The 25,376-nt window shown below is 38.3% G+C and overlaps 1 protein-coding gene across 2 annotated transcripts; it reads left to right on the top strand.

Annotated features, from left to right (window-relative positions):
• Positions 1–11,712: 11,712 nt before the first annotated feature.
• ERMN (ermin) lies at positions 11,713–24,483 on the top strand. 2 transcript variants are annotated; one of them, XM_068543979.1, is made up of 4 exons: positions 11,713–11,721; positions 20,089–20,359; positions 21,008–21,100; positions 23,972–24,483. In XM_068543979.1, the coding sequence occupies exons 1-4, from the start codon at positions 11,713–11,715 to the stop codon at positions 24,481–24,483; spliced, it is 885 nt and encodes a 294-aa protein (XP_068400080.1). The 2 variants fall into 2 exon arrangements, with proteins under 2 accessions (XP_068400080.1, XP_068400081.1); XM_068543980.1 differs by lacking the exon at positions 11,713–11,721 and having other exon boundaries at positions 20,119–20,359; positions 21,068–21,100.
• The last annotated feature ends 893 nt before the right edge of the window (positions 24,484–25,376 follow it).

Consider the following 25,376-nt stretch of genomic DNA (forward strand, 5'->3'; position numbering starts at 1 on the left):
AACCTTGAGTAACAACTTTCTAAGCTCAGGTTTCCTTCTCCCTATAATGCAAATAGCAAGATTTTCTCATTGAGTTGTTGGGAGGAAGACAGGAAATATCACATATAAAGGGCAAAATAGAGCTTGGTCTTTCACAAAGTAGTTACACTAGATTTCTTCTTGAGGGCAGGTGGAAGACGGCGGATACTTGTTATCAGCCAGCAGTCAGCCTGCCCAGCGTTCAGAAGGTTCAGAAATCTAGGCTCTGATGAACAACCTAGCATGCCAGACAAATGTCAGAGCTTGGGATTTTAGCCAACTGTGTTATCTGGGCAGTCAGCCATGTCACTTTTTTTTATTAAAGACCTTAATAGTAAGAGTCAGAAATAAAGGAAAAGCATAGTACTGGTTGAGAGGATTCCACAGGCTTAAAGCAGAACCTAATCAAATGCAGTTGGTATGAGCTCTACTAACCCAGCTTCAAGGGCAGAGAATTTAAAATCTGCCTTTAGCTGGCTTTCCTCTGCAGGCTTTGGTTTTCCTTTTTAGATATTTTAATGGTAAATAATTATTCAGGCTTCTCATGAATATTGAAATATCTTCCAAGATGAGGTTCCTGGAAATGTTTTTTATTCCTTTTTGGCTTAAGACTTTGAACAACCATTTTTGTGGTTAGAATGTAGAGACATTGTTTTGTTTTGTTTTTTTCCTATTGGTTATAAAGGATTTAGGTATTTCAGACATTAAAATGTCAGGAGCCCACAAGCAGAGAATATGGATATGGATGAGATCCCTGAAGAGAAAAGTCAAAAGGTCTCACCTTTTGACTGTTGATAAAGGCTCTCTTTGTAAGACATGCATTGTCATGGTGATGGAGAACAGGGACTGAATTGGGAAAGGATTAGAGAAGACATATATAATTACACTTAATTATAGCATTAATTATATATATATATATAATTACATAATTATAATTATAGCATATATAAACTATGGAGAAAAGTACGCTTCCTTGACCTAGACTCAGCCTGCTTACAGGGTAGTGGCAGACATTATGCTAAACAGCTGAAGATTCTATGAGCCAGACTGGTCTCTACGTTATCTAGCTATAACTTCACAGTTGAGAATGGGAGTTAGGTGAGGAAATTGTCCTGCTAATTAACAACGGGTGATACTTTGAGAAGAGTTGGGGAGGCACTGATATCTTAAACATAAACTTTCTTGATATTCCTAAATGTCAGTTCAACACATTTGAATATTTACTTAGCAACACTTGTGCACTCAGCACTCTGAGAGTTACCATAGGACGAACAAAGGAGGTAGGATATTATCCCTAACTTAAAGGAGATAAAAGTCAGACATCAAATGCACGTTGCATTTTTATTTTTTATGGATGAATTCTTTTAAAACTCTGTGTAAGAAGCGTTGGGAATCAGGTGTAGGAAATTGTACCAAACATCAATTTTTCAAAGAATTATTTGTTTTTAGTAACAAATAATAAGAATGTAATTTCATTGATAATACCAGTATAATACATTAAAATGAGTACATTGCATTATAGGATATTTCCTCAGTCCTTTTTATATTAACTTCATGATTTATGCCAAACCTTAAACCATCTGTACTAGTTTTTACTCATTTAAAAAGTCAATTTTCTTTTTATTTCAATTTGCTTATTTGAAAAAGAAATGGAAATTCGAAAACAAATATAGTTTAAATAGAAAGTAATTATAAAAATAAGTACAATTGGGACTTCCCTGGTGAAGCAGTGGTTACGAATCCACCTGCCAATGCAGGGGACACAGGTTTGAGCCCTGGTCCGGGAAGATCCCACATGCCGCGGAGCAACTAAGCCCGTGCGCCGCAACTACTGAGCCTGCGCTCCAGGGCCTGCATGCTGCAACTGCTGAGGCCCGCGCACCTAGCGCCCGTGCTCCACAACAAGAGAAGCCACTGAGATGAAAAGCCTGTGCACCGCAACGAAGAGTAGCCCCCGCTCACCACAACTAGAGGAAGGCTGCGCGCAGCAACGAAGACCCACACAGCCAAAATAAATAAATAAAAATTTAAAAAAATTTTTAAAGTAAGTATAGTTCTAAAAAAAATAAGTACAATTAAAACAAAATAATGTAATTAAATTCTAGATAAATGCTGTTGCCTGCTGAAGGGAGGCCTGTGACCTACATTCCCTTTGTTTAAAAAGGAGATTAACTAGGGCTAGAAAGGTGTGAAACCATACCAGCACCAAAAAGAGACTTTCTTCTTCACATAATTAAAAATATTGAAATCATTTCCTTACTATGTGATTTGTTACTTAGTATTGATACAGGTCCAACAGCCATAAAATGAAACAAAACAAAACAAGACAAAACAAAACAAAACAAAACATCATGTCCCACCCTTTGAATTCACTGCCTTGAGGCTTTCAAGGTCAAGATCATATACTTTATTTCATTTACCCTTACAAGAACTTTATGAGGTTGGCATTAACAGCTTGTTCATTTATTAGACCAATTTTAGAGATGAGGAAACAAAGACTAAAGAGGTTAAAAGACCACCGCTCCCCCATGTTTAATCAGTGTTAGATACAGACAGGAGCCCAGATTTTTGAGAAGCAAAGCACTTTCCAATTATACAATCATTGTATTACATTATTATGTTTCACACTATTATTGTGTTATACATTATACAACGACTATTTCAAGCTCTTTTTATTCCTTTTTTCTCCCCAGCTTTATTGAGATATAATTGACATACAACACTGTATAAGTTTAAGGTATGCAATGTGTTGATTTGATACACATATATTACAAAACGATTACCACCATAGTGTTAGCTAACACCTGCATCACATCACATCACACAAATTACCATTTTGTTTTTGTGATGAAAGCATTTAGGAGGTAGTCTCTTAGCAACTTTCAGGTATATAATACAATATTATTAACGATAATCACCATGCTGTATGGTGATTATCGTTATTATTCTGTATCCCCAGAATTTACTCATCTTACAACTAGAATTTGTATCCTTTGACCAGCATCTCCTCTATTCTTCCATACCCCAGCCCCTTGTAACCACCATTCTAGTCTCTGTTTCTGAGTTCAATTTTTAAAACCTCTGCATATAAGAGAGGTCATACAGTGTTTGTTTTCTCTGTCTGACTTATTTCACTAAGTTCTTTTATTATTAAATATCTCAAATAAGTAACAATAAAAATTATCAAAAAAATTTATTAAGATACAGGAAACTGATTTTTCTTATTTCAATACCCTGATGGTAGACATTATATTAACTGGCATTCAGCCTCTGCTTGTGATTTATTTCAAGAGAGATCTAGGTTGGTAAGGAAATTTCATTCATCTGCTTTCATATATAGTGTAATAGATGTATGGAGAAGGAAGAGATTTGGCCTGAGTGGCAGTATAGGAAATGTACTAGACTCTTCAATGACCTTAGGTTTAGAGCAGTAAAAATAAGGGCTCCTGATATTGAAAAATTTAAAGTCACAGCAGAGGGGGAAGCAAAGTTCTGCCGATCAGCTTTAGAAAGGCTAAGATCCAAAGTGGTTTGTAACTTATGAGAAAGTCAAGGATGACCAAATGATCTTAGTTACATTTAGGACAAGAATAAGATCATCAAGAGAATAGGCTCAGGAACAGGGGGTATTTCACAATTAGGATATAAAGTTGCTTGCTGACACCAGAGAGTAGAACTCTTTTTTATTTTTTCCAAAAACATATTAATATTTTATTCTTTTTTTTAAGAAAAAAGCAAGTAGTTCATATTGTACACTGATACATTCTTTTTTTTAAACATCTTTATTGGAGTATAATTGCTTTACAATGTTGTGTTAGTTTCTGCTGTATAAAAAATGAATCAGCTATATGTATACATATATCCCCATATCCCCTCCCTCTTGCGTCTCCCTCCCACCCTCCCTATCCCACCCTTCTAGGTGATCACAAAGCACCGAGCTGATCTCCCTGTGCTATTCAGCTGCTTCCCACTAGCTATCTATTTTACATTTGGTAGTATATATATGCCAGTGCTACTCTCTCACTTCATCCCAGCTTACCCTCCCCCCTCCCTGTCCTCAAGTCCATTCTCTACTTCTGCATCTTTATTCCTGTCCTGCCCCTAGGTTCATCACAACCATTTTTTTTTAGATTCCATATATATGTGTTAGCATACTGAGATAGACTGACTTCTATATTAAATTGCACAGAATAAACATGGGTTAGGCAGAATGGAAGATAAAGATGGGATAAAATAGTCTGAGATAATCCTGCTACTAAAAATGTGTTCAAGTTTCCTGCTGTGGCAAATCAAGAGTACAGTTTCCCAGGGTGCACATGAGGACAGTGATATGTAAAGAAATTAGAAGGATAAAGGAAAATTTGAAGATACGATAATGCAAATTTAGATTCACATTTTAAAAAGAGGAACAAAAAAGAGTATATTCTGACATTCCAGATTAGTGAGCTTTAAATTAATATTGGGCAAGGTTCCAGAATGAATTATTAAAGAGAGGATTCAGAAAAACCAAGAAGAAAGTCCAGCAAGAGTTCACTAAGATCACTTCATGACAGAATAACTTCATTTCATCTTTTAGCAAGAAATATTGCCTGTTGTATGAGTGTATTTGATCTTCCACAGGCATATTGGAAGTTCCTTCATAAAGTTTCTGGAGAAAGGATGAAGAATAGATTTAATGCAATTATAAATATCCTGTTGGAAAATGGTTCACATGTGTCTGAACAAGGGCTGCTTAACAGAATGATGTTATCCAAAGAGGAAGTTCTAAACGCTGCTTCCCAGGATTCTTCCACGTTTAACATTTCTTGCAGGATAGGTCTGTTGGTGATGAATTCCCTCAGTTTTTGTCTGAGAAAAGTATTTCTCTTTCATTTTTGAAGGATAATTTCACAGGATATAGAATTCTAGGTGAGTGGACTTTTTTCTTTTAACACTCTATTTCACTCTACTCTCTTCTTGCTTGCATGGTTTCTGATGAGAAGTCTGTGGTGATTCTTATTCTTGTTCCTCTATAGGTAGAATGATTTTTTCCTTCTGGCTTCTTTCATGATTTTTCTTTTTTGTGTTCGGTTTTCTGCAGTTGGAATATGATATGGTTAGTTTTTTGTTTTGTGTTTCTTATTTAACCTGCTTGGTATTCTCTGATCTTCCTGGATCCGTGGTTTGGTGTCTGACATTAATTTTGGAAAGTTCTTGGCCTTTATACTTCAAATATTTCTTCTGTTTCATTCTATCTTTTTTATCCTGGTATTCCAATTATATGTTATACCTTTTGAAATTGCCCCATGGGTCTTAGATGTTCTGTTAATTTTTTTCTCATTATTTCTCTCTTTGCATTTCAGTTTTTAGAAGTCACTATTGACCTATTTATTTTTAATTGAAGTATAGTTGATTTACAATGTTGTGTTAGCTTCAGGAGTACAGCAAAGTGATTCAGTTTTTTTTATATATATATGTGTGTATATATATATATATATATCTGTGTTTTTTTCAATCTGAAAAAGACAACCTTTTCCCTTATAAGTTATTACAAAATATTGACTATAGCTCCCTGAGCTACACAGTAGGTCCCTGTTCATTATCTATTTTATGTAGAGTAGTATGTAAATGTTAATACCAAACACCTAATTTATCCCTCCCCCTTCTTTCCCTTTTGGTAACCGTAAGTTTGTTTTCTATGTCTGTGGGTCTATTTTTGTTTTGTATATAAGTTCATTTGTATCTTTTTTATTTTTTTTAGATTCTATATATAAGCGATATCATATGACATTTTTCTTTGTCTGGCTTACTTCACTTATTATGATAATCTGTAGGTCCATCCATGTTGCTGCACATGGCATTATTTCCTTCTTTTTTATGGCTGAGTAATATTCCATTGTATGTATATACCACATCTTCTTTATCCATTCATCTGTCAGTGGATATTTAGGTTTCTTCCATGTCTTGGCTATTGTAAATAGTGCTGCAATGAACATTGGGGTGCATGTAACTTTTTGAATTATCCTTTTCTCCAGATACATGCCCAGGAATAGGATTGCAGGATGATATGGTAGCTCTATTTTTAGTTTTTTAAAGGTAACTCCATATAGTTCTCCATAAATTAGAGTGTTTTTTATTTGGAACATTTTCTTTTGATTCTTTTTTAGAGTTTCATCTCTCTGCTTGCATCACTTATCTGTTCTTGCATGTTGCCTACTTTTTTCATTAAAGCTCTTAACACACTAATCATAGTTATTATATTATAAATTACCAGACTGATCTGGCATATCTGAGTCTGGTTCTGATGACTGATTTTCTCTTTAGAGTGTGTTTTTTTGTTTTTTGTTTTTCCTTTTGGCATGCCTAGTAATCTTTGGTTGAAAGTGAGACAGGTAAATAGGTAATAGGATTTTAGTGTGAGGATTTATGTTAATCTGGCTAGTAGTTGGGCTGTGTTTAGTGTTCACTATAGTGTTAGGCGCCAGAGATTTCAAATTCTTCCTTAATTGTGTCTCTCCTCTTGCCTTTGGGCTTCCCTGTTTACTTTTCCTCAGAAAGAATCTATGTCTTGAAGCTCCTTCATTGGCAACCCACTATTATACTGGAGCCCCATTGCTGTGGTGGAAAGGTAGGGGGAGCAGAAACATTCAATAATTTTATGATTAAGTCTCAGTCCTTTTGGGGGCAGTGTCTCTGAGCTGTCACCTTCACAAGTATTTCTGCACTAGCATAGCTTTTTAATTTCTCCCTTAGGTGAGACAGGGAGACTAGACGGGGCTGGAGAGGGAGGAATGCCCTCCTCCAGCTGGACTAATGCTCAGGGAAAGTCTTTCCCCAGGGAGGTTAGGCCTTTGTTATGAAGAAGACACTGGGGTATATTTCACAATGATTATTTTTCCTTTTTTTCTGCCAGAGCCAGTAGAAGATCTTTCTCAGATCTTCACCATGAGAACCTGGTTGGGTTTCTGGACGTAAAGCCCATAAATATGTGAGGGAACCCCTGAGAAGTGTGGCCCCCAGGAATTTCTCCTCTCACACTAGTCCTCACTCAGTTTCTAGCAAATTGTCAAAGTTATTGTGTGAGTGTGTCTAACAGTTTATGGCTCCAGTATCTTCTGCTCTAAGTAAGCAGGTATCAACTGTGTCTGTCTGGATGAACCCTTGAGATTTGGAGGTAATGTTTTGCCCTGAAACCTCAGTTCTCTGATAGGTCCAAGAAAAGTCAGTGATTTTTAGTTTATCCAGATTTTTAATTATAAGGATGGAGGTGATGACTTCTGACCTCATTACGTGTTAGGTCTGAAACTGAAAGTCCTCAATTCTTCTATGTTTAACATTTATAATTCCCAGTCTAAGTGAAGATGTAGAGAATGTGGTCAGTGTGAGAATGAATGAAAACAAAAGCAACAGTAACTACATAAGATGGCAGAGTTGTGATATCGACAAGCTGGAAAAAAGCATGAATTTAACCAAAGGTAATATAAAAGAGATAGACTTAAGTTTCTGCCCCTGAGTTCAAAACACATTTTTCAAGGATAGGAAAGGAGAGCTGATCTTTAACAATGACATCCATGAAAAAGAACTGGGGCTTTAGTCATCATTTAGATTGCCATGAATCAACAGTGAGACTCAGCTTCCAAAGTGATTAAAGCATTGGTTCGGCTAAGTGCTTATGGGTATTAAATAAGAGTAAAACCTCAAATGCATAGGGTTAAACTACTTTCTTTATTAAAGAACTTTTTAGAATCTTTAATGTGCTCAAGTTCATCAGGATTTTCCATGAGGATAAGGAACCTGTAGCATCTGCCAAATTTATTTGACCATTGATCTGTCTTTGAATTCTGGCTCTGGCATTTAATAGTTGTGAAACACTGGGTAAGATATGTGACCTCCAAGGATCTTAGTGTTCTCTTTTCTAGAATAGGAGTAATAATGATTACTTCACAGTCTTTCTATGACAGTTAGATGAGAATAATGTTTGAAAACGCTTGTCATATTGCTGGGCACATAAGAAGCTCTGAGTAAATGTTGAAAGTTTCCTTCAAGTTTTTTTTTTTTTTTTAATTTCCAGCCATTACCTTGAAAAAGATACTTAGGAATAGGTCATATTTAGAACATCTAGCCACTAATATGATTTAGTCTTTTACTAATCAATACATTGGTCTAGGAACAACCCTTGATTATTGGTCATGCCGATGTCAGGAGGGTGCCAGGTGATGGGCAAAGGCAGTGGTGGACACTCAGGGAGAGATTTAGAACCATGACTTTTTATCAATTATAGTGAAACTATTTTAATACACAGTGTGTCTATATTAGTATATATCTGACCCCTGTCAGCCCTGTACATAGCATATGACAGTGTGTTCAGGTAAGAACGTTTGATAGTGTAAAGCTACTCAATACAACGTTATATGATGAACCAGAGAAGTTAATTCCAGAAAAGGGAAGACTTGGGTGATGGGGGCGGGCATGAAAGCTGTCTTCAAATATCTGAAGAGTGTCAGGTGGAAGACAGACTAGACTTGTTCTGGGTGGTTCCAGAGGGTTCAATCAAGCACAATTGATGTGTGAAAGCTTTAGGGCATGAAAGTTCACCTCCACACAGGGATAAGTTTTCAGAACTCAGAGCAGTTCAAGCATGGCTGCCTTCATGAAGTGCTGAATTCTCCTTTATTTAACGATATTCGAAAAGAGAATAGTCAAGTGCCTGGAATGGGTGTTGTGGAAGAGATTCAACTATTGAACAGTTGTTGTCATAGATTCAACTCGAAGATCCCGTCATCCCTGAGCATCTTTGATTCTATGACCAAGAGGCAGGAGTCTCAGTGGTAATTCTGTTATTTCTGTGAGTTACTTATATACATTATGTCAAGTTTATTCCCCTCTTTAGCCTTGAAAATAAAATGAGAGCAGAGAACTACATGAGTTAACTAGAAAGATAAGCTGCTGGTACGATAAACTTCTTTACCCCTGAGGGCTACTAACCCAAAGAGAGACAAATAAATGCAGAGTGTACATATCATAGAGATGTACACAGCAACTCAAACCTAAATTAGTTCAGCTCATTTTTAAGAAGCTTGTTTAAATATTTCAAGTTTTCTTAATTCAATACATTAACCATATATTTTAGTTACATATTAATGTCAATTAATTTAGTGAACAAGGAACCAAGAGAGGATAAGAAAGATTCAGAGATATACAGAGAAAAGAGGTAGAGCTGGGAAAAAGGAAGGTAATTGGCAGAAGGATGGTCTCTTTTATCTGCCTGGCTCTTTTGCCTCTCTTTATGCCTTAACTTCTGCTTCATGAAACTTTCCACTCCTATGAGGTTTGAGTTTTTCATCTATAAATGGAGTGGGTTGGGTAAGATACTTTGTTTATTCGTTTAACTATACATTTATGAAGTGCATCCTTGGTGACAGGCATTGCACTAGTTCTCCGTGATGCAAAGACACACGTCCTGGCTCGCCCTTAGGTGCTCTGAGTTAACGTCAAGTCAGTGACAAGATGGCTGTGATTCTGGGCTGCCAACCTTGTCTTTAAAAAGCTCCTCACCGGGGGCTTCCCTGGTGGGGCAGTGGTTGAGAGTCCGCCTGCCGATGCAGGGGACACGGGTTCGAGCCCTGGTCTGGGGGGATCCCACGTGCCGCGGAGCGGCTGGGCCCGTGAGCCACAACTACTGAACCTGCGCGTCTGGAGCCTGTGCCCCGCAACGGGGGAGGCCGCGACAGTGAGAGGCCCGCGCACCGCGGTGAAGAGTGGCCCCCGCTTGCCGCAACTGGAGAAAGCCCTCACAGAAATGGAGACCCAACATAGCCAAGAATAAATAAATAAGTAAATAAATAAATAAATAAATATTTTTTAAAAAGTTCCTCACCGGACTCAGCCTGAAATGATTTGCTTCACTCATATCAAATGAATGACTGTGAAAGACTGTGAACACTGGAATGTTCCATCTATACACTTATTCTGATTATCCAAAAGCCTATGCGCAGTGTGTGAGGGATTAGAAATGAGAAAGGAAGCAAATCACTGTTTAATTTCCACGAATTTCCCCTTAAGGATGACTATGAGTTCTGAGCCCTGTCATTCCCTTACTCATTTTTTTCTTCTCCCTCAGGATTTTGGATGGAAGAAGTGGCAAGTTGTTCCTTAAAATTTGTTGCAAAAGTGAGCCTCAGGCATGAATTTTATTGTCAGCCATAGAATCTCTTGAGAACATAGCCTGGGAGACGTTACCCTTTAAATTATGTTTCTTACTGTAGATAGTAAAAACTAAGTATAACCTTTAGGCTTTTAGGTACACATTAGCTCTTTCCCTCAAAAACAGCCTTTCACAGAGGTTGCTAGGACTTCTCCATCCCTTTAGTCTTTCTGAACCTTGACTTTTATTGAGGATGTATTGGTTTTATTAGGCAGCTCATTTTTTAAAATTAAAACTGCAAACAAGTATAAAGTTGCAAGTCTATCCATGAACACCAGACTAAAGAATGTTATTAACCATGGGAATTCAACATTGGGATATTGTGAAGCATAAGAAGTGAAGACCAACCTATTAGAAAAAAATTTTTAAAAATCAAACATGGGAAGGTGGAATGCATTAAAAGGTGACCTGTGTCTATACTATTAGTTACCTGTTCCCCTGGGGTTTCTATTAAATAGAAAAGCTCTACAGGAAATTTGGTCCCTTATTTGACTAATAGCTGTTTAGTCCCTGTGGTTTGGTTCGGTCGTGAATAGTGCTATATTTTTATAAAGGGTGGATTGTGTTTAAGAACATAGGCTCTGAGCCAGACTTTCTTGGTTTAGATTCTGGCTCCTGGCTCTGTCCCTTACTAGATAGATGAACAGATGGTGCCTAGGTTTCCTCTTCTGTAAAATGGCGACAACCAGAATACTTATCTCAAAGATTGTTGTGAAGATTAAAGGGCTATTGCTCTGAGAGCTCATTGACCAATCTTGGTATGTAATAAGTGCTAGCCCATGTTGGTTATTATTATTACTACTTTTATTTTTAAATTATTACTGTTATTCCAGAAATTTATTTATTCAGTCTTTAAGTTCTTAAGTAATACGAATAATGAAAAAAAAAATTGTCCTCCAAGAGTTACTGCCTTTTATTTTTCCTTGTTTAAGTGTGTGTTGGAGGTAAGAAAGTGTAATATTGCTTATTAGAATGTGTACCAGAATCACCCAGGTGCTTGTTTATAGTGCATGTTCTGGGCTTCAACCAAGTCAGAATATCTGGGAGTACAGTCTAGAAACCTAGATTTTAAAGGAGGTGTCCAGAATATTCTGAGGCAAACTGAATGTTGAAGATGACTGAGTAACGCAGGCATAGCCTCTTTTGCTTAATCACAGCAACAGGTCCATTTCTAGAGTATATATTAGACACTAGCCACTGAGATCTCTGGATAGGATCTCATTAAACCCTCATCAGAGGCCTCTGAGGGCAGGTGCATGATCTTAGTTTTTCAGATCAGGAATTGTGGCTTTCCTGGGTTAAAGGATTTGCCCAAGAGCTACTGGTGAAGGGGCACATTGAGGGATAGGGTGGGGTCTCCCGGGCCAGAATCTAGGGCTCCTAAACATGTCAAGCACGTCACATCCTGTCTGATCACATGCTCCTCGTCTGTGGAGGCTTTCTGCTCTGGGAGATCAGACCCAGAATATTCACCTCCAAACCAGTGACAGCTGACTTTTAAAACTCTCTACATGAAGACTGTATTAGCCAATGAGTATTTTACTGAGAGGTTCTGTCCAGTGAGCAACCAGGAGGGTGAAGATCAGAACACTGAACACAGTCTTCTGTGGCACCACAGCTGCTCTTATTTCACTTTCTAACTTAAACTCTGCCTGTTTGCCAGTAGGTGGCGTCTTCCAAAGCCATACCACAAACCTACACCGTGGAAAACCCAACCCATAGATCCTGAATCCCTACTTAATTTAAATAGATAAAAACAGATTTGTAAAAGAAGGACAGAAAAGGGATCCGAGATATATTCAAATGAATTTTACTGTCACATTCTAATGCCAGAAACCTCTACTGCCAACTCAAATCTTGTGTATGTAACATAGACTACGAACTAGGTGGTGTGCTTGCCCCTATAGAAGTACAAAAACAAATCACACAAAGCCTGCAAGGAGCCAACAAGATATTAATAAATAGCATTGTTGTTATTATTCGGCTCTCACTACGTATCAAGCACTGTACCGAGTGATCCACATATATTTTGTCATGTAATTTAATCTCAAAAACTCCATGAGGCATTCTCCAGATGTTCTGAAGTTCTGAAAGTTCCAGACATGGGGGAAAGAATACTCCAAGACATGGAAATGGGAGTCATGTGCGGTAACACAGAATACTTCTCTGTGGCAAGGGTAGAAACAAGAACGGGGCAATTTGGGGTGATCAACCTGAAAAGTAGCTGTATTGTGTTACAAGGAACTGGTACTGAATATGGCAAGCAGTGGAGCAATGGGCAAAAACTGAGCCTCTCTGTGTGTGAATGAACATTTGCTGTGAAGCACGTAATGTACTTGGAATTTACAATATTATCATTTGGAGTTGGGAGACGGAGAATTGAAGACTGGAGGTGGGCAACCAGTTAGAAGACCGTTACTACGGTCCACATCAACAATTCCCAGAGCCTACATTTACCTTGCTGTGCAGATCCCACAGAGCGAGTTCTTCTCCTACATTTCTCTGAGTCAGATGGCTTCTTTTTATTTTATTTTATTTTATTTTAATTAATTAATTTACTTATTTATTTTTGGCTGTGTTGGGTCTTCGTTGTCGGGTCTTTGTTGCTGCACGCGGGCTTTCTCTAGTTGTGGCGAGCAGGGGCTACTCTTCGTTGTGGTGCGTGGCCTTCTCATTGTGGTGGCTTCTCTTGTTGCGGTGCATGGCCTCTAGGCGCACGGGCTCCAGTAGTTGTCGCACACGGGCTCAGTAGTTGTGGCTCGTGGGCTCTAGGAGCACAGGCTGCAGTAGTTATGGTGCATGGGCTTAGTTGCTCCATGGCATGTGCGATCTTCCCGGACCAGGGCTCGAACCCGTGTCGCCTGCATTGGCAGGCGGATTCTTAACCACTGTGCCACCAGGGAAGTCCCCAGATGGTTTCTGAAGTGCATTTCCTGTTTGGCTTCAAGTTTCGGGGTGCAGGGGGGTGAATAAGCTAATCAATAAATAGAGCTTTCAAATCATCGCTCTCCTCATCTAAAGGTCAGAAGAATCTGCACAGCTGTCCAGTGTTCCTCATTTGGATTCAACACTAAGGATTTACAAGAAATTCTAATCTCTCTGCAGATGTATTTCACTCATTGATAGTGTGTGAATTTTTCCTGCTTGCCCTGAAACAGTCTTCTGAGCTAAATTACCAGAGGCATCTTTGAGGAGATTATATTTGTTCATGGTCACATCATATCACCTTTGTACGAAAGCAGAGATGACTTGTTTTTTCTTTTTTTTTTTTTTCCTGAAGGAAAAATGTGTTTAATTATTTTGTTGCCTTTCTCCTCTGAAAAACAACATGTTGCCTTAAACTCCTAATGACATTCAAAATAGTTCAGGAGGGATGCTGCCGACAGCGATATGACTTTCATACAGCTCTGCTTCCCCAGGAGGATGAGAAAATGCTTTCAAACTACCAAAGAGTGTGTATGAAGTTAAAAATTTTCTTTCTGTGGTTTTATAAACACCTGCACAAATTCCTTTTATTATCTAACTAACATATATGGAGTGTCCGTGAATAAAGAAACCATTCTTTCCATTAAAGTGCATCAAGAAAAATCCCACTGTAAGTAAGACAAGATTATTATAATTGCCTGGCTAAAAGCTCTCGAGAGCCCAGCTCATTGGGGACACTCCTTCGTGCATCTAGGAGAGTATACTCTTAAAATTATGGCCAACAGAGTGAAATGATTTCATTCCATGGGGCTTCCCCTTCCTTACCTGTGCGATTGCTCTGCAAGGGTCTCAAACTTAATTCATTTTCTACTGAAAGGATTGATGTGTAAGAGAGATCTAGGGGTCAAGGTTTTCATAGTCACCTGTTATTTCATACATTTTTAGGATCAGTTTCTGTACATTTTAAGATCAGTTTCCACCAAGCCAATGCACTGGGGTATTTGTAGTGGCCACAGGCTGGTGCTCACACACTAATCCCAAGTCAAGATAGGAGGGATGAAACCATGGTACTCACCCAGGTGTGTGTTATTAGATGGAACAGATGCCACCATTGTTTGCAATGACCCTCTACAACAAGTCATTCTAAAGTGTGTCAATGACTGAAGTTTTCCCAGGGACTACAGCAAGGGACAAGACTGAAGCTACATTAGATCTAAATTCCATGTATGTGTGTCAGTCTCGGGAGCAGCCCACACATTGCCTCCTACTGAGTGAAAAAGAGCCTTTCCGTGATATAATGATACCTATCTCAGAAGTCAAATTTCAGCGTTTGGTTTGTAAAAAAAAAATCTATGCATATGTAGGTAAGATAGGTGTGGTCCTGTTCCTTCTTTCTCAGATAACAATAAAAATAGTATCTCCTCTTCATGGTTCTCTCCTATGTGCCAACCTTGTGCCTGGCACCTTATACATAGTAACTTGCTTTTTATTGTTACACGACAAGGGATGTGTTACCATTCTTATTAATATGAAGGAATGGTGAGCCCAAATGGTGAGCCTACAAATTTATTCTCTTTCAGTTCTGGATGTTGGAAGTCTAAAATCAAGGTGCTGGCAGGGATGTATTCCATTCAGAGGCTTTGTATTCCATTTCCTTGCCCTTTTCAGCTTTTAGAGACTATTCATGTTTCTTACCTCACGATCCCTTCCTTGTATGACTCCAACCTCTTGCTTTCCTGTGACATCTCCTGTGACATCGCATTTCACCTTCTTACCTCTTTTTTTTTTCAGGGCCCTTGTGATTATTACATTGGATTCAATCTGATAATCCAGGATAATCTCCTTATCTCAAAATCCTTAATTTAATCATGTCTGCAAAGTCCCTTTTACCCTGTAAGGTAATGATTCACAGGGTATGGGAATTAGGGCTTGGACACCTTTGTGAGGTGGTCATCATCTAGCCTATCACACTCAGCTGGAAATCTTATGGAACCTAGAAAAATGTTTCACCCAAATACCTCCTAATCATCACCTTCCTTGGAATGGAGAGAGAAAGGTTACCTGTGACATTGTTTAAATCCTCGGATCCAAACAAGTACAAAGCCAATTCTGGACTTCCTAGTGAAATGATCTGTTAAATCCAGAGTTAAGATTTTTTGAGTTGAGTTTCTGTAATCTGCAACCCAAACATGCCTGATTTGTACCCTGGCTCAGGGTCACAAAACAGCAGAGCAAGATTTCATGCCAGGTCGTCTGATGACCGAGCCCATCCTCTTGGTCATTATAGGGGTCGCTGATGATAATGCTCATTTGCCCTTTATTTGAGGGGGAGGGCCTCTTAATTCTTGGTTGGTGCTCTCACTCCCACCTGCCTGCCTTGGCCACAGGGATTCACGTTGTGGCTTCTTTGTTCAGGGCTACACTCTCCTCTAATACTCACCAAATTCCTAGCCTGTTTCTTCCAGTACTTTTTAAAATATGGTAAACACTGGGAAGCTAGGCCCCAGACTCTACGGCTGCAAAGACATGTATCTTTCCTGGGGTATAAGAAAGACTTTGTCTTAGAGAGATAACTAACAATCCCCTTCCAACCGGTCCCATCTCCAAGACTGGAAGCTTTTAGTAAAAAACAGTTGAATTTTTAAATTTTGTTACATTAAATTCTTAAACCTCAAGTGTTACCCACAGACTTCACTACTGGCTGCCTGGAAGACACCATCCTTTGCTTCAAGACCTTATATTGCCCAAATGACAGCTATTGCTTCAAGCTAGGCTTAAATATAAACACAAGGTACGAAGATGGCATAAGATAATCAGCTTAATCTAATTTATGCAAGGTGGTAGGCAATTATTGTTTTTCGAAGTGAGATATATGATTACTGATTGATTTTATGATGTTATAGTATTTTGTATTTCTGTAACAGTTCACTTTAGCTGGGCTGTCCTGTCAATTTGGAATGTTAGTCCCTTAAGTGAACCAAATCAGGTTATCCTGGCTCCTTAGCTGGACCTAATATAGCCTTAACATTAATCATTTGGCATTTGACAAGTGAAATGTGGGTATTTGCATAATGTAATTTTGATACTTTTTAAGTTCCCATGTGAAGGTTCTTTCATTATCATATTTTGTTACAGATTTCAGAATGGTTATATTTATACGACATCCTTTACCATTTAGAATAATAACTAGGGAAAAAAGATAAATACTCCAGTAAATTCTCTTTAAAAAAAGTCATATTTCATGCAGCGAAGATTATGCAATGGTATTTTGAATTGAGGATCCTTAATGCAAATTCAAACACACTTTACAAATCGTAGGTTGTTACAGTCAATGGGTGACAACATACCTCTTAATGGATAAAATACCCTGTGTTTTATTTGGTTGTTAGACTCATCTTGGAGCTAAATGGTTTTTGTGTTGCCGTCTACTTGTAGGAACACTTATACACGTTACAAAACATTTTACCTGGCTTTTTATAGAAGTGAACACACTGGTTAGCCGAGGCTGATAGAAGTCTGGATCATTTTTCTATATTTCTAAATCTGAAATAATTCTAATGCCAAAAAGAAAAATGTCAAAGCAAGGCATTAGAAAAAAGATAATCCTCCCCCCGCCCCCAAATTTTAATCCCCATAAAAACTAAGCTATAGGTACAAGTTGCAAGTGGTATATGGTCATAGCAATCTAAGAGTAAGAGAGAGAAACAAAACTTTGCCGTGTCCCTGAAGTGCTTGGCAGTCTTGAGGGAACTGACAGATGTTGGAGACAGGATTTCAAAGCTAATGTGAGCGCTTCTACATTTTTATGTTTATTGCTGGGCATTCGGTTGAATTAGTACTATTTCCTGCCCTTCTGGATCTCACAATCTAGTATGTCCCCATACTTTCCTAGCTTTGGTGTTAGTCTCTGCATCCTCCCATCTGATTCCCCCAATATTTTCTTCTTGCCCTAGACCCTGGGCTGTTCTAACTCTAAGTTAGTGGGGGTGGACCGACCTGGCCCTGAAGCTCCAGCTTCTGATTTTTGAATTAAGAGAATAGCTCTGTTATTTCTGATGGGAGGGAAACTCCCTGACCCTCCCAACCCTGTCCTCAGCAGCTGGGGTGTCTGTCTTGGGAAGGCCTTGATGACACCTCAGGCCTTCTGTTGCCCTTTCCTGGCTAGAGCTACTTCTGCTGCCTAGGCGGTTAATTCATCAGGCTGGAGCCCAGTGGGTTCTCTGGCCCAAGGAAACATTAGCACCCCGACCAGATGGCTCTTGGCTTCATCTAAACTGCAAACTCTCAACAGTAGGTTTACTAGCTGTGTGACCTTCAGCAAGTTTCTTAATCTCTCTGTGTTTAATTTTTCCATTCTGCAAAATGAGGCTAATAATAGCACCTTCCTTACACTGCTGTTTTGAAGATCAAATGTGTTACTATTTGTGAAGCATTTGAACAGTGCCTGATGTATAATAAATCCTATATGAAAGTTTGTAAAAAATAAAAATAAAAACAAACAAATGAAGAGCATTAGGATATGCCACTCCGAAATATGTCTCTTTGGCATAAGGATTATTTTGAGCTAATTATTTTTGAGAAACTGCAGACACTGGAGAAGCTCAGAAAATAGAAAGTTATCTTTTGTAAGGGAAATTGGCACTTATAAAGGAGATCTCCCTTTGTAAGCGTGTCTCCCTCTCTGTACCAGGAAGAGAAGTATAACTCTAAAGCATAACAGAATCTTGTCAATGGAGAAGGCAGCCACTTAAATCTGCATAACATACCACACCCTTGTTTACTGTGCTTTTCCTGGAAACCTCTAACTGGCCTCTTCTGTTCCACCCCCAGCACACACCTTTCTCTTTTGTCTTTAGCTGGAGATGATATTTACAGGAGTGACTTAGGCCATCTTAGGGAGTTACTAGGTTTCCCTGGGTCTCTCCCATATATATTATACATGAGGCATATTTGTTAAATTAATTAGACAAGGAGGCCATTGGACTAATGTGGTTCTAGTGCCTGGAAATCACAAACAGCCAACTAGGTTTTAAGCTGTAGTCAATCAATAATTTCCTTACTTTGCTTCTGCCTTTTCTCTATAAAAGTCTCCCCTTTTCCTGTCCCCTATAGGGCTCCTAGCCACTTCCGGTTTAACATTATCCAGTTAGAATCGATTTTTGCTCAAAAAAACCTCTTAAAATTTTTAATATGCCTCAATTTACTTTTAAACAACATATTAACAAACATCTGTTCCCTTTTCTCTTGTTAATCTGTCTTTTATTACAGGGATCTCAGACAAGAACTCAGAAGAAGGTAGAGGGAAAGTTAATTTTCCTCCTGTGCAGAAACAAACAAAGAAATAATCAGTGTGTTGGATAGAGAAGAGTCAGTGATGACAAGGGAGAGAATTCTAGGATCATAGAAATATCCTCCAAGTATATGGGGAAAGGGGATGAGACCAGAGTGCCTTGTATTTGTCGGCCCTGATATAGACCCTAATGCATTCAGCCCTAGACACAGTTTTAAAGGTGATAAATGTGCAATTACTCTCAAACCTCTATTCTTCTTCCCTTTAGGAAAGATCTTAAATGTATTCTCTAGGGAGTAACATCTATTCACTTATTCAACAGTAATATTTTTTTCTCTTTTCAGTACCTACTTATTTCAAGGCAGATGCTACATGCTGGGGACACATGTAAGTAAGTTAACCACGGTCCCTGCCCAGATAAGGCTTAGATTCTAGTTGGTGAGAGACATTATGCACATAATTGTGCAATTACTTATTTAATCACAACTGTGAAGAGCACTCTGAAGGACAAAGATAATGTGTAACAGGAGTCCCATCCTAATCCTGTGGGTCAGGGAAAGTGTCCTTAAAGAAATGGTATTTCAGAGGAGCTGGTTAGGCCAGGGGTTTGGCCTTGAGGAAGAGAAGGGCGTTCCAAGCTGAGGGAGCAGCATGGGCAAAGGCTCTGGCATCATTTTGCACTGATTGAGATTCAACAAAGAAAAAGAATTAATGTCTTACTTTAAGAAGGAAGGAATGGTAGGTGGCAGATGTTTTATGTAATCACCTGTTTCCCCCAAAGGCAGACAGTGTTGGTGCCTTATAATTTTACCAGCACCATGAAACCACAGTAGGGAATATTGAAAATAATTCTGATTGGAGGAAGGGAAGATTTCATGGAGGCAATTATACTAGGGTTTTACAGGATGGTTTGAGCTACAATAGACATGAATAAACTAGAGGATAAGAAGCTATAGACCAAATAAATCACCGAAATGTAAAATTTTTGGTATTAGCAAGACGGCAGAATTTATGCTTGTATTTTCTTAGATCTACTTCTCTGGGCTCCCGAAAGCATACCATGGAATCTGCTGCCAGAGCCACTTACAATAAAGTTGTCCTGTTTACAGGTTTTTGATAAGCTGTTTTTATTCTTTAATAAATAAGAAACGAAGCCATTGTCCTTTACAAAATAGCTGAGGTTGTACTTGAACAAAATCTGTTTGGAAATGTTAAGCTGGTTACACAGAACTAATATGCCTCAAGGTGGTCATTCTCTCTGGATTAAAGCTGTGGAACAATTGTGGCTCCTGTTACAAGGAAAATGACAAAGGGCCATTATGAAAAGGGACAAAAATCTCTGTTCCCAGAGGGGGACTGACAAGCTGAAAGTCCCCCTGTACATGCCAACACAAAAGGCTGATTGCCTCGGATTGTTTGTTTATGTAAATCAAAAGGCTGCCATTAATTCTGCAAGTGGGACTGCGGAGCAACAAAGAAGGTGGTGATTGGCCAGATTCTTGCTCATGGGTTGGTGGCAAATCTGACAAATTCTATTACTTTTGTGCTATGCTCTATCTGCACACCTTCAGGAAAAGAAGCTTGTTATTATGCACTAAAGGAAATCATTTGTGTCCTTAGAGTAAGAGCTGGATTTGAAGGCAAGAGAACTTATCAAGGATCTTCCCCAAAGCTCTCTCCAAGTCGGACTCAACTGTACATCATGACAGACATTCCAGTGACATTCAGTCAGGTTGAGTGTAATGGGGATACACCCCCTGAAAACGGTCAACAAAAAATCACTAAAATCACGGAAGAAGCCAGTGATATGGATGGCACCCCACCATACTGCAGGGTAGACTCTAGTCTTGAAGATGAACCCACAGAAGGAGATCAGGAGAAAAGTGCAAAATTACAAGAGAACATACTGCTGAACTCGTCCATGGATGAGAAGATTTTAAAAGGTAAAGCATTTTCCTTTTCTATAATTTGCTTGATTTGATTTGTAAACTCACTCAGGAATCTTTGGATGAACTGTTATGACAGGAATAAGCTGCACATTCTCCCACCCTTGCCCCTGCCCAAATGCAGTCCCTTATCCTACGGGGGCTGCAGAGCGTAAGGACTAAACCTCTGCCCTGGGTCAAATCCAGGCTCATTTATTTGAGAGGTCTGTGACCCTAGACAACTTTCTTGGCTTCCCGAAGCCTTGGTTTTCTCATTAGAAGAAGGCAGAATAATAGTTCTGATATTTGTACAGTTGTTGTGAAAATTACTGTTGGTTAAATGTTAACTACTGTTATTTATTATTATATGGACAGCACCATTATTATTCAGTCAGAATGAATTCATAAATTCAACTTCTCTTTCTAAATCTACCTGAAAGTGTCTGAATTCATGGTACAACTTATATAGACATTAAAGGAGAGGTTATCGTTATGCTTATAAATAAAAGGAATCAGTGAAGAAATGAGTTTGAAGAGTGAAATAGTTATTTTTAGTGACCACAAAAATCAAAGACATCTACCTTGTTAGAGTCTTAATTGGTAATTTATTTATCTTAGACTACTTAGTTGTTAAAATATTAATCTTGTGGGGTTTTTTCCTCCCAGAAAAACCAGAAGAGAATCTCTATATTGTTCATAAGGCTATCACAGATCTTTCTCTCCAAGAAACAAGTGTTGATGAAATGACATTCAGAGAAGGTAAGAGGAACTTCCATTTTGTACACAGAAATTGTTTGATGGAATGTGGAAGACAGTTTTTGCATGGGATGTTACGTGAGTGTGGTATTGAAAAAGCAATCCAGGTAATGCTTTCAAAAACTCAAAGCTGCTATAGGCAGATAAGGGATTCTGGATTTATCTGTGGGTTCCACCTTAGAAAGCATTACACACTCTTCAAGACTGAGACTGCATGGATTGGTATAACTGATTAGCACGTTTCGACCTGACGATATGATATCTGCGTCTTAATAAGTTAGTCTACTAAATAAACCTTTCCTTTTGATTAAGTGTCTTCAAATCTGTGTCAGGCGCCTTGCAAGACGTAAACGTTTCAAAAATGGGTTTATCTTAAAAGTTTACCGTTGGCATACTGTTTAAAATAAACTTATAAATTTATTTGATCTATAGGAAAATTCTAGGCCTCTGTTGTAAGCATAAAATGGTTACCTAATTCTTGTCAAAGAAATCTTCCAGGTGATGAAGTTCATTTTAATTGTGTTCTTTCAGAAAAATGGGAGAAGAAAAAGAACATTGATTTTTAAATGACTATATTATTTTTCAAATAAACTCAAGAGTCTAAGAGACACAAAATCTTGTAGACTTCTAAGGAGACACCTACATTCAAACAATTTCAAAATAAAGTGGAAGATAAAAATCTATCAATTAATCATTCATATCCTCTCTTGCAGCCATAAACATCTTATCTCAAAATTGAAGTCAGCTTGGTAGACCTAAGTGATTTAGCTTAGTTAGGACCTTAACAAGTAAAACATTGAAGAGATTGTTGGTTGAAATATTAGAACATCACACAAAATAGTAGATGCCTAGGAGGACAAGGTTGTTGGCAGTTTCCTGGGTTTGTCCCCTTTGCCTGGACCCCTCTCAGGCTGTCTGCTGACTACATATGGTGGTCCACTGTGTAGTCACTCAAAGAAGAATGTAGTAAGCAACAGTCATTGTCAAGCTCTTACATTATCACAGATAATTTATAAGACCTAGACCCCATGAAATGGACTAAATAACCTCTCACCCTAACCCTTCTACTGCCAATGAGCAAGCAAATTCTGAGAGGCAGGGATCTCAACCTTTCAACTAGAGCCCCTTTCAAATTTCTGATCAGAAAGTCACTGGAGACAATAGTTTTCTATGATCTTTCATTTCCTTTAAATAAAGAATAAAAGCAGTCTGGATTTTTAAAGTGGATGGTCTCAGGGTGAATTTTTCCCTGCATGAATCCTTTTGTGTTCGGTGGAACATGTTCTTCCTGTAGGGTTAGAAGGACACATTTGGGTGTCTTTTATTTTCACAATGGTAAACAGCTATAAAGTTCCCAAAGAGAATACTCCTGAGTTGAAAAATAGGAAGATGTTAAAAATACTTAGAAAGAATTATAAAGTCAAGAAGTAATTTCATGCATGACAACTCCATGCCCAAGTCACGAATACGAGCAAAAAGATCAGTTTCTTTGGTTCTTATGGAAAAGAAGAAAACAAAACAAAGCTTAAAATTATAGCAAACATTCGAATACATATTTATTTATGATGTAAAGAACACTGACTGGATGCCAGTGGCCTGATAGGAGCTGTGCACAGCTAATGAGGAGTGATGAACCACCTCCAATTCTATCTCTTTGTGTAAGTTTACAATCTGATTCCTATAGTTGGGAAAACAAAACGAAAAGAGAATGAAAAACCTCTAATGGAAATGGACTTGTCAGCATCTTTCAGTGAAAATAGGAAATTGTGGAGGAGAAGGGCAAAGAGGAACAGTGCCTCTTGCTTTATATAAAGACTGTTATGGTGTTGAAAGGGAATAGTGAACACAGCCCTGAGTCATGTGCACTGCAACCTGAAGCTTCCCGCAGAAGTCCTTCAGGGCTGAAAGCTCTGAGAACAACCTCTACTCTCTTATTATTAATTCATTTTCTCATGCTCAATAAATATTATTGAGGATATGCTGATAGGATGTGTTTGAAAAGTGAAATTTGCAATGAATTAAATGAGCCTCTTAAAAGTCACTGCATGGTACCAAACAACTTAAGTTAATTAGTTGTCGGTTAAGGACATGTCTAAAATAATAGGCTAACCTAACACTATGTAGATATGACCTCAACATGATTTTTAAATCTTGACTCACTAGAAATCAGTGGCAGATCTTAGGCTATCTAGTGTGTCCTTTGGTGGACTTGATGCCTCCATTAGCCCAGCACGTGACTCTTGGCCATCTGTGGTTCCCTGCTCCTCCTCCGTACCCGGTACTTTAGGACATGAGAACTCTGAGAAGCATGGTGGTAAACACTGAATTTGCTACTCTGAGTGTGACCAGTCACTGGCAGTCATTATTTCATTATTTTTACTGTTGGAAGAAAGCCTTTTTTCTAATTTTCCTTGAGGAGTGTGTGTGTGTGTGTGTGTGTGTGTGTGTGTGTGTGTGTGTGTGTGTAGGAGCTAGGTCCAAATATTTTTTAATATATTCACATATCCACTCATGACAGGCTAGACAGGATTTTTAAAAGTGTGTCTCAGGGAATACCAGTATCACTAGATACAGTAGCCCACAACAAAAATGTTCCATAGTAAAATGAGGTTGGGTTGCTTGATGCTAATATTCATTAGTATTTTAAAGGCTTGGATAAATTCTGAAGAGGCTTACTTAATTGTGTTTAATGCAGTGTTTTCCAAGTTAATTTGATGGTGTAGCCTGTTTTATTGTGTAAGACATACTAATAACCCACAAAACAGTATCCCATAAAATGTTTGGTGGAAAACGATTGTCCAGAAATATAATCTGGAGAATCTGTGGTATTTTGAAATCTCTACACATATCAATTACCAATTGATTTTGCTATAGGACATCAGTGGGAGAAGATTCCTTCGAGCAGCAATAACCAAGAACTAAGTAGACAAAAGGAAAGGATTGCTCAACAACCTTTAGGAGAGAGAGAAGATGAGGATCTGAAGAACAAAACTCAACATCAGGCAATGGAAATTGAATGGTTAGGATTTCGGAAACCTAGCCAAGTTGATGTGTTACATTCTAAGCAAGAGGTTTGGGATGAAGAAAATAATAATGATGATGATGATGATTGCAAAGATGATGAAGATGAAGTTCGAGTGATAGAATTTAAGAAAAAAAATGAAGAGGGTTCTCAGTTAAAAGAGGAAGGCGACGCAAGTGAGGACTCCACACTGAGCAGCCCCAGTTCCCAACCTGTCACACCTGATGAGCAGTCAACCTTCGGGAAGAAGGGTGATATTTCCAGAAATGCTTATTCAAGATACAATACGATATCCTATCGGAAAATCAGAAAGGGGAACACCAAGCAAAGAATTGATGAATTCGAGTCTATGATGCATTTATAAACTAACTGGAACCGAGAAGTTCTCATGCCCACTAAAGCAAAAGCTAATTCTATTTTCCTGAGATGCATCTTTGTATGCCTTGAGTCATCCCCTATAAAGAAGTGGAAGCTTAACCTCCGTTTCACTGTAGAATAATGTGGAAATAACCCTAGGCAAAACTCAGTCCGGTAACCTCAAATCAAAAAGCTTTAGATTCATTCTTGGATATTTGCTTTTTAAATCCTCACTAATATAGCCTGTGTGCTAAGCACTAAACAGTTTGACTTTAAAAGTAGCAATGCTGGGAAATGTAGTCATCAAATGAAAGAGGACTATTTGAAATGAAATGTATTTCTTTTGGTGTCTTTCTTCCTGTACACTGAGGGTGATAGAAAGTCTGGTATCAAATCTCTCTTTCTTTAAAACGTGGTTTTATAGACTCCGGCAATAAACTTTCCAAAATACTTTGCCTTTCCTATTATCTTCAGATTTTAAGTTGTTTTTCTTGGCATCTACAGAGTGAAATTCTGTATAGGCTGCCTTCCTAGGTGTTACCATTCACTGAATTTTCTCACTAGAGGGGCTGAGCAATTGTCAGTCAGGAAAATTCTGTTTACTGAATGTTGGCTTTATGTTCTCAAGATGAATTAAATCCATTGTGAGATTGCCACAGGGAGGGGCTGGAAGATTGGTGGGCAATTGACTAAAGAGTTATATCAGATAGATTATTTCTGAGACTGAAAATAAAATCTTGTCTAGCACAGTTAATGTCATTAAACATGAAAATGACAGCTTTAGCACAATTTTAAGAAAATACCCCTCTCTATTACTACACTTTCTCCTATTAAGAGTATCTCAGAATAATTTTCTTTCCTTAGAAACCTGAGACAACTCTAGTCATAACTGTACTAGTT

This window comes from Eschrichtius robustus, chromosome 5, assembly GCF_028021215.1.
Source record: "Eschrichtius robustus isolate mEscRob2 chromosome 5, mEscRob2.pri, whole genome shotgun sequence".
NCBI classification, from domain to species: domain Eukaryota; kingdom Metazoa; phylum Chordata; class Mammalia; order Artiodactyla; family Eschrichtiidae; genus Eschrichtius; species Eschrichtius robustus.

Bases quoted from the DNA above. Each gene is read 5' to 3' on its own strand.
- ERMN (XM_068543979.1), top strand. The intron at 20,360-21,007 runs GTAAAGCATTTT...TTTTCCTCCCAG, and splicing joins GGATGAGAAGATTTTAAAAG to AAAAACCAGAAGAGAATCTC. The intron at 21,101-23,971 runs GTAAGAGGAACT...ATTTTGCTATAG, and splicing joins TGAAATGACATTCAGAGAAG to GACATCAGTGGGAGAAGATT.